At 38.0% G+C, this 12,500-nt stretch overlaps 1 protein-coding gene and 1 long non-coding RNA gene across 2 annotated transcripts in view; one reads left to right on the plus strand and one right to left on the minus strand.

Moving 5' to 3' along the window:
* The first annotated feature begins 8,330 nt into the window (after positions 1–8,330).
* LOC138044562 (sentrin-specific protease 7-like) lies at positions 8,331–9,708 on the plus strand. Its single transcript, XM_068891043.1, has one exon. It carries the CDS (start codon positions 8,529–8,531, stop codon positions 9,576–9,578), a length of 1,050 nt encoding a protein of 349 aa, XP_068747144.1. The 5' UTR covers positions 8,331–8,528; the 3' UTR covers positions 9,579–9,708.
* The window catches only part of LOC138044563 (uncharacterized), a 4,631-nt gene continuing 461 nt past the window's right edge, over positions 8,331–12,500 (minus strand). Inside the window, exons 2-3 of the long non-coding RNA XR_011131468.1 lie at positions 11,555–11,728; positions 8,331–8,526 (exon numbers count right to left, since the gene is read on the minus strand). This is a non-coding gene — a long non-coding RNA (uncharacterized lncRNA). The remainder of the gene's footprint in view (positions 8,527–11,554; positions 11,729–12,500) is intronic.

Raw genomic sequence — 12,500 nt, forward strand, 5'->3', positions numbered from 1 at the left:
CAAGCCCAAACAATAGCAATGTAACACGTTCTGATCATGTTGATAGGGATGCGATACCAGAGCAGATGACAGGTTGTGATGATCCGGACACAGGTGCAATTGATTCTACAATACCAGAACGTAATGAGATGATAGATTGCAATGATGCAGACACAGCCCAATCTCAATATTACTTTGACGTAGATCTTGGTGCAAACATGGATAAGGTATATGACAGGAACAAAACAAGTCAACTGGCATCACTGAGTGATGAAGAAATGTTACCTGAAAAGGAATATGTTGACAGAGTGTTTGAAAGAAGATCTATTCTGTCAAGGAGCTGGAGTAACTTGCAGATCAAAGAAATCAGGCCAAAGGATCTAAATTGTTCAAGCTTTGAAGAACTGTTAAAAGAGAGCATTCTTAATCCATTACCTCGAATCAATAACAAGGAAAGAAGAAGAATTTATCTACAGTCATCCAGTTGCAAAAACACTTTCAACAATATGTTTAGAGCATTTCTGTGTTATGCTTTCCCCCCTCTTACAATTACAGAAAAGGTGGCCAAGGAGTTCAGAGACATAACTTACGAATTTGACCGATTCCCACAGTTTACATGTGTATGCTCGTCCAGCATGAGGAATAAGATCAAAGTTTCTATCCGGTGTGAAATATGCACAATCTATGAGGTAAGCTGTGTTCGAAGAGGAATATTTGCTAAGTTGGGAAGATCAACCCAAAAGGAGTTTGATGGAATATCCCAGGTGGTGGCCCATCAACAATCCAGAATTCACCAAGCTGCAGCCTTGTATATATCAGGTCTCAATATAATGGAGAATGCTGCTACTTCCACAACAAGTCTTGCGAAAGATGGAAAGTTCCAGCCACCCAGACAGAGAACAATAATTGAAGCCCTCAAAATTGTGAAGCCAGACACTCGAAACTCAGAATGCCTTCATTTCTTCGAGCATCCTGATATTGTTGAGTCTTTTAGGGATGACTGTTCCATTCGAAAAGTGTCAACAAAAACACTTTTTGAACGGGAGAGGTCAAAAGGAAAATTTTCCTGTTTTGTAAGTGAAGAGGGACATGAAAATTGTTCAACCTTCAAAGGCTGGAAGGAAAAGCACCCAGAGGAAGCTGAGGAGCTTGGGAATTCACGACCTGCTAGAGCAACCTACGTGTTACTGAACAGGGAAGTTAATTATAAAGGTCAGAAACTATTTGTCAAGGGAGCAATCAAGAGCCTAGACCCACCCTGCACAGGAAAACCAAGTGGGCTTCCACGTCATCCATTTACATGCCATAATTGTTTCAAACAACAAATTTATCTAGTGGACTTAAGTAAGAAACGTGATCAAGCAGTGTATCACTTAAGCCATGAGAACAGAATAGGCAAGAAAGGTTTTCGTTACGACTATGCACTCAAAGCAGAAATGAAAGAGAAAGTTGCAGAGCTTCAGAGTTCAAACAAGAAGCTTGGAAAAGCAGTGTCCAGTCTTTCAGTGATGAAACCTAAGCCCTGGGAACAAGTGCTACAGGAGAGTTGTGATGAAAAATATCAAGAGAAATTGATAGTAGACCTGCTGCATCTTTTCAAACAGAACATAGACCAAACAAATCCTGTTCAAATCACAATAATAGCAAACCTTGTTGGGAAACTAAGAGGAGGTGTTAACCACCACTATCTTCCATTGATGAAAAGTATTGGAAAGATGCATAAAATACGCCTCGGAGAGACGAATTATGATCTTCTTAAGGTATGATGTTTGTTTCAGTCATTGACATTGCCCCAAAATTGGTTGACTTTTAGTAACCAAATGAAAACTTGAAAAGATGGACTGCAAATTGAGGTTTTATAAACTTCAGAGTGACATCCACTGAAAAGTTGTGTAGAAAATAATTTATTATCTAGCAATTTGGTTAATGAAATCATTTTCCTGTTCTTTTGTACATGCCTGTGCCACTACTGTTCTTAAATATGGACAAATTAAATAAGTTCATTGTAGTTGTGAACCAGTGTAAAGAGCATAACTTCAGCCTGCTTCTCCTGCAATAATTGACACTAAAAGTATGTACCGTACTTTAAATCTATGTTAAGTGTAAGGGGCTTCTGGCTGAAATAATGCTTACAGTCAAATGTCTACAATTCTCAGTTCTTATTAAGGGCTTCGGAAGAAAAAGAAAACAGAACAGAAAATGTTGCAATGAACCGCAGTCCTGACACACAAACCTACAACAAAAGGATGTTTTATTGCATGTGGATGTTCTTCTGAAAACAATTATTATAATAATTATTGTTGTTGAAGGAGCTATTTCTTGTAATGTTAGGCTTCTTCGAGACTTGCAAAATTCCCATAAAATAGAATGAAACTTCACAATAACCACTTACCTGCACAAGAACACCAAATTATGTGACAAAGTCAAAAATTTGCATGGATAGACCAAAAAGGACAGGATTGAAAATTATTACATTTGAGTAAACTTGAATAAAGTCAGTGCCAAATTTTTCCAAGTTTATACAATTTACCTGGGCAAAGGTCAGTTTTGCTCAGGAACATCTTGTGTGTCTTAGAACAATAACGGTTTCAGTAGAGAAATTCCATTAGACTGTTTTACCATTTTCTATTTAAAAACTTGAGATAGCTGATAGCCCCTCTATTTGGATTTTATGTCATGAACTTCCATCTTCTCTTTTAGCATTTGTTTGGTCTTCCATGTAGCTCTACATGTGACAACTTCAAACCTCACAAGAAGTTACAGCCAGGGTACAATTTTGACGTTATAGATCAGGCAATTGAGCTGTACAAGGGAGGACCAGTCATTGACGCAAGCGATGAGGCTAGAGCATTAAGGTTTGTTTAGATAAATTTTTGCCCCCCTTGAACTTTGTGACAAGTGCACTCAGTAATGGGGTGTAATAAGACTGAACTTCCCATCCTGTTACTAGCGAGGACAAGGAAAAGTATAGGTGGTCATTCCATTGGTACTGTATAATGTTGCCCAATTGTTGTTCCCTCTTACACGGCTTAACTCAATTTAAGAATCTACAGTAATTACATCCTCTGAAGACAAACATACGTTTTTAACTAAATCAGGTATCTACAGGCCATAAGAACTGAAGAAGATGACATTATTCTGATTGGAAAGAGCTTTAACCCTGATATCGAAAAGTGGGGAGAGGATGTTTTGCACATTCCAAGGAGGAAAGAATCCGAAGGTTTGTTGAGTATAATTTATTATTGTATAAATTATCAGCCTGCATGTGGCCTTACTGATCACAAGAAGTAAAAACAGAAGGATGAAACAGCTCCAAAAAGCTGACGCAAAATAATCATGCTTTATGACATCACAGTAATATAAATAGATGAATTGTTCTTTTTCCATCTCAGTTCAACACAAAAGTGTTCAGGAAGACACAGACTGTTCTAAACACAGGACAGTCTGGCCCTGCCCTGCCCTATAGTCAGTATGATGTGTTTATTCTTGGAAAACAAGCAAATGAATGAGACATAATATTGTAAGTTTATGCTTGATTACAGCAAGGATCCCAAAAGTGTGACCTCTTTTGCTTAATTCATATTATTGCGTGTAACTCTGTCCATTGACACATCTAGAAAAGCCACATTTGGTATCTGATTGGATGGTCTATGCAGATGCAAGAATGTGACTAAATTAGAAGAGGTCACACCGTTGGGATTCTTGCTATAATATATGAGGATCAACAGTTAGTCTTGTATCAGGAGTAAAGAAAAAAAAAACAGAGTCCATCAAGCTAAATTTACCAGGCCACCTAGGAAATTATTATTTCTCAAAAATACTAAAAAAAAGTTTAAATTGTAAGAAAGTGGTCACCTATCTGAAAAACAGTTGCCAATGAAAAGATTCTAAATACAATTAGCTTACCAAAAAACTTCAAACATCAACGGCTGATACTCTAACAAAGAAAGCAATAATTTTAATTTCAGAGTATTTTAATATCAAGTATGTGAAACATTTATTACGGAACCATCTTAAATCCAGACTGACATCATATTCTGAAAGAATTGCGACATTTTGAAGCTTTGCATTAGACAAACTTTAAATGTTTCTCCCTTTCTTATTGCCGGAACAATTTGTTTGCCTTGTGGGGAGTATACATTGTTGATGCCATGTGCTTTGCATATTGACGTGAAATTCACTTCATCGGCAATGCTCTCAAACTAAAGTGAAACATTTTTGATATAAGAATCATGTCTTTTCAGGTGACAAAGACGACTTTTCTGCTCTGAGGAGACTGGTAACAAGTGTGATAGATGAGAATGCCTTAGCCTCAAAGGTATCCATACACAATTTCAGCTCTCTTAGTTGTGCACAGCACCATCCCCTTGTTTATATGATGTGGCCTTTTCCTAATAAAAGCTACTGTGGTCGTCACCTATTAAAGATTTGGGAAAAAGTGCGCCAGGATTGTGCCACCAGGAAAAAACCTCTGAATTTGGTTGGGCATTCCGCAGACTCTGCAGGATTTTCCCTTTCTGCTATGGTTACATTGATGACACCAACTCCAGCAACTGTGGCTGATGAAATCATGTACTTGGGCCTCAGTATTCCAGACGGAAATTTGTTGGTCCATATTTCTGGTCACTCCCAAGTATTGCTTACTCGGATTATGACCACTTAAGAAGGACACTACTACGTAATTTGAAATATGAAACCTATGAACTGACTATGTACAAAGATTGCACTGGGGCCATGGTTGCCACCATTAATCACCTGCACGAACTTATGGAAACATGCCTTAAACAAGGAGAAACTGTACCCTTTTCTGCTCAGGACCTGGTTCTGATAAACTTCTTTGACCAGCGACCAGACACCGCCAACAGAATATTTTCTCTGAAAGTTGCTAATATGCTTGAAAGCCAGGTGAGAGGCTCACAGGCTACATGCCTTTACATCATTGCAGTCTATCATCTAACAGAACCCTTCTATAAAATAGACTTTGGCACACCAGAAGACATTCAATCAGCGGTGTCAACAGGAATCTCGATTTTTCGTTTGTGGCGCAGATACCTTGAGTTAAAAAAATTGCGTCTACATGCCCTCCCCAACGCATCAAAAATAAAGGAAGGAAGAGGACATTTTCTGACTTATGGTGCATACACAACTGCTGAATTGATTTTCTCTGCTGCATCACTGCACTGTCTTGCTATGTATCTACACTTTAAAGAATATGGTCCATCATTGTGTTCACCTCACCGTTCTGGTACAATCTCCACTGAAAAAGTCATTGGTCAGTTACAAGGGAAAACTACCAACATTCAATCGCTGGATACATCACCAACTTTTGCTGACATGTTGCATCGTTCCAAGGACCTACAGTTTATAACAGAAGCCTTAAATGACTTGTCTACCTATGAAGGAGTCAAAATACCATCAACTAGCAATCGAAAGACCTCCCATTTCCGCACTCAAAACTCTGCAACCTCAACAAATTATCACTACCCTAGTACTTATCAAGAGTTCCTTACAAGACAGCAGCAGATGCACAAGAAGGGTGTAAAACAGGCACAAGAACTTGTGAGAAAGTTTCTTCCTGAGGAGTTTTCAAATCTCTTAGAGTCCAACCAGGCATGGGATTGTCCATACTTTTTTCAAAAGCCAGCAGGCATTAAGTTGGTAAAAACTGGCCCTCCACCTTCAGAATACAACAAACTTTGTGTGTCGCTATCCTCAAGTGCAGATTCAGAAGCAGTCATGAGAGACATTGAGTACAACGATGCAACTGACATCCCCGAAAATTCAACTAAAGATATGGCAGACAACGAGGAAGATGATAGCATACACATGACCGATGACAATGTTGAAAATAGTGATAGTGATAGGGAAGATGAAAACCCTACTGAAGGTGTCCCACCCAACATGAAATGGTATATTGAGAAAGATGGAAAGAATGTGCACATCTCAAGAGCTCTCAAGCTGCTGTTGCCTAGAGAGTACATTTCAAAGGAAAGATCAAGGAGACATTGGGTGGGGAAGTCCCTTATCCAAGCTTGGAAAGAGATAGATGATAGTCATGATGTGATCAGGTTCAGAGACATTGCTATCAAGAACAAAGACAAGGTGGAGTTTTTGCACATTCTTTCAATACAATCAGAAGAAGGAAAAGAACAGTTAAGTGTAAGTTCAAAAGCCAAGGGATCAATAAGAGGTCGACCATATACAGAAGTCAGCGATGGTAAATTTGATGTACCCTACAAAATTTTATTGACGAAATGGATTCCCCTTCATAAAGTACTCTGTGAAATTGAAATGGTGAAGAATGATGATGGAACATGTTCATTATCCGAGGATCGCAAAGCCAACCTGCAGTCCAAAGAAAAAGCTACCCCACCAACAATTCCCATTGTGGAAGATCGTAATCAAGATGATGATTACTATGAAGTGGAAAAAGTGTTGGAAGTAAGACTCAACAAGCAGTTCCACTCAGAGGAATACAGAGTGAGGTTTAAAGGATACACATCTGAGGATGACATGTGGCTTCCAAGCTCTGCCTTTAAAGAGCCAGTGACCTTCAATACAGTGTCAAAGAGGGGTCGAATCAGGAAGCACACAATGAAGGATGATTCAGCACCTCTAGATATCCCAAGAAGAAAAAGAGAACCTCTCACAGAAAAAACAAGTCTGAAAAGGAAACATTTCAGAGGGCCTGCTGCAGGTAAATAGTTCCTTGTTTATTACCTTCATGCCCACCAAAGTCCAAACTGAGTGCATATAGAAGCTGACTTGCAGGAACATGTATATCAAAGGTCTCTTCCTGAGAAGACTAGGCATGACCAACTATACAACATGACCAACTATACAACAAATGTACTTTCCCAAGTTTCAGCCTGTCCCATCTACCAGTAATCATGGCCGTGTATCATCATCACTTTGTGTATCATTGATTTTGATCTCACCATAGAAGCCAATTCCCAATATGTAGTCTTTTGATCACATGACCATTTACTGCAACAGAGAGGAAAATGTGTAGTAAATCAAGTTTAATTCACAAAGGAACCTTTGGGTGATATTTCCAGCGAAATGCTGTTAACCTTAATGCTCTCGTCATGATATTGCTACTTCTGGTCGTGTACATCAGGACATTATCTTGGGAAAACGCAAAATTATACAAGTTTATCCTCACTCAACTGGACATTTATCTCTAGAAATCAATTGTCTTTCTGAATTTAGGAGGAAAATGTGAAGAGCAAAAGAAAAATCGCATGAAAGTGGACTCATCTCAAGGTACATGTACATGTCAGCAGTTCGTATTACCATAATTACATGCTTTGGTTGCATTGAGTTAATCAAGTTTTTTTCCTGATTGACTGGCTGAATAACTGATGTTTTGATGAAAGCATCATCAATATGGTTTACCCTCAAAACACAAGCAAAAACCAGGACACATTTTAGTCCCACCAGGGTTTCCCCTTAACTAAGCACTTAAGTGGAGAAACTGAAAAGAAACTGATCGAAAATCGGTTGGCTAGGGTCAACTTCAGCATGAGCCAACATTGTGTCATTGTAATAGAGTTTAATGAGATGAAAGGTGTCCTCTTGCTTTAAACTATTTTGTAGAAACTCGGAAGAATTACAGGTGATGCTTCACACTGATATTATTGTTTATTGATAATTAATAATTTTCATTGTTATTTATTCATTCATTTAGACGACAACATAAACTCGAAGAAAGCTTACAAGAGGAAGAAGTCTCAACAAGGAGTGTCAAAAGGTAATTAACTTATAAAGTTGCTGGTTTCGCCGATAATAATTCTTCTTATGACAAATGAATAATAAGTTATTGTTCAAAATAATGGGCAGTTGAAAAGGAGTAAAATTTAAGCTGCTCTAAACAAAATCTAGATGATTGCTGAATCAATACTCATTGTTATGCCTACTTAGCACATAGAGTTATTGTTCACAAGCATCTGTCAGCATGTGGGTTGTGGGATGAACTGGGACCTTTAACATCTGTTTCATACTGAAGCTTAGTATGCAAATTGACTCCTTGAAATACCTGTAAATTGCTCAAAGTGTGCTTTGCTCTGCATTTATCCTAACAAACAGACAAGCAATGCAAGAAACCAAGGCGATCAAGAGATGGAAGATACTTTCGCAGGACACTTGGTCAGCGGACAGAGAATGAAGAAGTCTCACTGTCTTCTGAGGATGAGGAGATCTCTAAGGATGAGGAGGTCTTTAAGAATGCATGTAAAAAACAGCTGGTCGTCCAGGCATCTAGCCATCAAGGGGACAACATCCTTGTTTTTCACCACGCAGGCCAACAGTGTGCCGGAATTGCGTTTATATCACTTCTCTACAGCACCATTCATCCAGTTGGTACATGGAGAGAGCAGGACTTGGATAAATTATTGATTGCTGGGGATAGACTCCACTTTTTCCAAGTCTGTTGTCTCAGATATAAAGTTGGTGTGAACCAAAAGCTACATGTGGATGAGTTGCCCAATAAGTTGAGAGCTTTTGGGTATGACTTTCACGTGGACACGGAAATCGTTGGTGGTACCACTATGCAGGAAAGAGAAGACGAGGATGTATTAGAGTTACAGCAGGTGTTGGAAAAAAGTGTCCAACAAAACTCCTTTGGCTTTGTTCTTCGATTTGAGGACTATTGTGTAGCTTGCATTAACAGCTATGGTGAGTGGTTTCTGTTTGACTCGCATGCAAGAGACAAGAATGGGATGGTGGATGGAAATGGAAAGGCTGTATTACTAAAATTTGAAAATTCATTGGCTGTTGCAAGCCATATTAAAGAATTTCAGGGAACAAATTGTGGAACAGACATATCATTCGAGGCCTTAGTATTAACAAAGATGCAACGGAAAAGTTGCACAACTAAAGACGAAATGTGCATCAGTTTTGTACCATCTGTAGTTCTCGTAAGATTTAAATCAAAATACGGAAATGTACAGTTGAACAGTGACAACCTTCAAAATTTAGAACATGGATATTTAATCGATGACAACTTAATGGACTTTGTATTGTTGTATAAGGCTGAGGAGAAGAGTGCTGCCCCAGACTTTTCAGTAGACACCGTATACATATTTAGTGCATGTTTTTACAAAAAGCTTACAGACTTTAATCCAAACAGGATAAGGAATTGGACGAGGCGAGTAAACTTGTTTGACAAAGAGTTCGTCATCATTCCAGTTTGTACTGGAACGCACTGGGTGTTAGTAATTGTTAAAATGAACCAAGGAGATGGTGTATCCATCATGATACTGGACTCAGCAAATAGAGCTTCATCAAGGTCAAGTGCGACACGCCACCCTTCTGTTGAGCGCATAGTGAGAAACTACCTACAGGATGAATGGGTTGCAAAAGCCAAACAGAAGACAAAGACTATTTCGTTTGAAGAATTTAGCTATCCTGATGTGCCTCAACAACCAAATAGCACAGACTGTGGCGTTTACGTCATGAAGTGTTATACAGAGTTTCTAAATGATCTTCCAGTTGTTCCTTGGCCCCAGTGGAGACCAAGGTTTACTCATGATGAAGTTATGGAACTGCGTACTAGTACAATGTTTTTAATACAAGAACTTGCTTCTAAAGAAAGGTAATGACTCCTGTGAGCTTCCATGTGGGGAGCTTGAGGCTCTGCCAGGGAAAAAAGTAGTGATAGCACTTAAGGGAAATCGCGACAAACAACGTCCTTTCTTTTAATTTCTAACAGCAACGGTCACAGTAACATGAAACATTGACAAAGCACCGACAAGAGACCTTTTAAAATTCAGACAAGCAACATGGGACACCCCCCTGGCAGGGCCTCAAGTTTGCGTTGGTGACAGAGGTTGGAGGTAGAATTCTGGGAATGATCACAAAAGTGTCACCACTTTTAAAGTGGTACTACAACCAAAAAAACAATTCTTTTTTTTCTTTGGATTTCAAAACTATGTTAACTAAACACTAACTGACCCAAGTTTTAAGTTCTGATTTTCAAGAGACACCTGTTTATTTTAATTGGAATTTTCTTATTTATTGGTCCGCCATTACTAACTTTAAAATCTTGAGAGAGCTGGATCGAGGAGAAAATGACGTCAAAGACTCACTAGTTTAAGAATGCAATGCGTGTGTATGCGGCCAAATTAATATGCAGCACGGGAGTTTTGGGCTTTCAGACTTTTAAACCCATGTTTTGCATATGTAATAAATTGCGTTTACATGCTGAAATTTTAAGCTAGTGAGTAAATGACGTCATTTTCTCTAGATCCAACCCTCTGAGGTTCAATCGGCCAGTTTTGAACGTGAGTAATGGCGGACCGTGAAATCCAAAACTTACACTCAAAATAAACAGCCTTTGGATAAAACTCAAAGCTCAAAATTTTGCCAGTTAGGTGTTAAGCAAACACGCTTTCAAAATCTAAAAAAAAAAAAAAAGGAAATGATTTTTTGATCATAGTACCACTTTAAGGTTACAGTATACCTTCAGATTGGCAATTTTCTTCAGATTTGGATTTTTTGGTTAAAGTAGTGATCAAAATGGGATATCTAATGTGAAAAAGAAATTATTAAAAAAGATTGAATAGTGGCGTAGAAATGGCAGTTTTAAGATTTGGACGGAAGTAAAAATCACCCGTGTGATTTACAGTGTTAGCGCTGTTTTCTTGAATCAATTTTTTCATGTGAAGCGGACACTTTAAAGAGCTAAAACTCAAATGGAATTTGCCCGATTGTCCCAAAATTTTGACGGCCACTAGATTAACATATAAACAACAAAAATGTGTGTGCGAATTTTTTATTGCAAATTTTTTTTTTCTCTAAGAGCAATTTTTGTATGAGCACTTTTTAAATACTATTTCAAAAACATACTGTAACCTATCACTGCAACAGAGTATGGCAAAGCGCAGATACACTTTTTTAGCGCTTTTGGGTCGGGAAACGGAGGAACAAAATAAAAGAGCAAAAAGCAAAATTTGCTTTGACTTGTAGCCTTGAAGAGGTGATTCGGACGATCGCATTAAAAGGTTATGAAACATTCGAGAATTCATTTAACTTCAAAATTTAAGGAAAGAACAAAATAAAATAGCCAAAAGCAAAATTTACTTTGCCTTGTAGCTTTGAAGAGGTGATTCGAACGCTCATTATTTTGTCTTGTATAATAATTTTTTGACATGATGTGAAGTTTCATGTAAGCAAAGGGAAAAAACACCTCATACGCACTGTAAAAGTGGTTACGCTTTTGGGAACCTTGGTCCAATGGGGGAACAGTGTGTACTCCAAAGTCATTATACCAAAAGCCAATATTAGTGACAAGGCCCATTCACACAAGTGATCAAGCAACACAAGCAAATTACGTGGTTATGCTTAATTCTCTGTCAGTTTGCAAATGGTGCAGGAAAAAGCTTACACCTTCAAGCGTACATGAAAAGTGCAAGGTGTGCCCAAAAAACTGTAAATATCCTTTCTTTTTTATCGCTGCCTGCATAATTATAGTGTTTTTCTTTGTGCTTGCATCTCAAGTGAATTTATTTATCGCAGTTTATCTGAGCTGTCCGTTGCTACTTTTTTAATTGTGCATGAAAAATAATATTAATACCTCATTTTGGTATGGAAAATATTGTGTGAAATAAAGCTTAGGAGTGGGAAATCCTTGTTGTAGAGTGTTTGCCTTTGTTACCAGATTTTCCTCCAACAACTGGGTGAGCCTTCACTGTAACATTCCTTTTGTCCATTTTCATGGTAGGTTCCAGGGAGGATTTCCTCAAAATACCTTTGAAAATAATAGATTCATGACTAGACTCCCACTCCTACTCCTTGTAAAAGTCACCAGACAGTTTAACTTTGGTACATGTAGTTGCATGCCCAAATTATTTTGAAGTTCAAACTTGAATAAGCCAATGCAATTCTAGGCTGGTGTGAATGGTTCACAAGTCAGCTCACAAGTTGTTTTGACCAATACTGAAACAACCCTAACCCTTTACAAAGACTAACCAGTCTTACTGTAATTGTATTTGAGCCTAAGATTAGCATTTGGAAGGAGTTGTTTCAGAATTGGTAAAACAGTGACCTAACCTGTGTTTTAGAACTGCCGTGATGTTAATAATTGTGATTTCAAATTATTCCATTATTGACCACCTGGTTTCTACAAATGATTTGTGTCTTTCCAATCGTGGCCTAAAGTACATTGTAGTGTCAGCGAGAGAACAATGCAGGACAACAAATAACTTGCTGGTGTAGGTTATTCAATGAAAGACAGAATTATTAATTTAACTCTTTTCCCAACTACAAAGCTACTCGAAATCAGCCACACCAAAAAAAAATGGTTTTTTTAAGTATTTAAAGTTAGGGAGAAAGCAATACATCATTTTAAAGCTAAGATAAGCTTTCCTAAAACATTTTGTCAAAGGAAAATACAAAGGAAGAAAATTGAAAAATAAAATAACACAAAAATCAGTTGTCCTCACGAATTTGGTCATTTTAACGTTGATTACGAATTTGTGGATACAAAATAAAAATCTTTCTCAATCTATCTGCTTTCTTGG

This window comes from Montipora capricornis, chromosome 4 (assembly GCF_036669925.1).
Source record: "Montipora capricornis isolate CH-2021 chromosome 4, ASM3666992v2, whole genome shotgun sequence".
NCBI lineage: Eukaryota > Metazoa > Cnidaria > Anthozoa > Scleractinia > Acroporidae > Montipora > Montipora capricornis.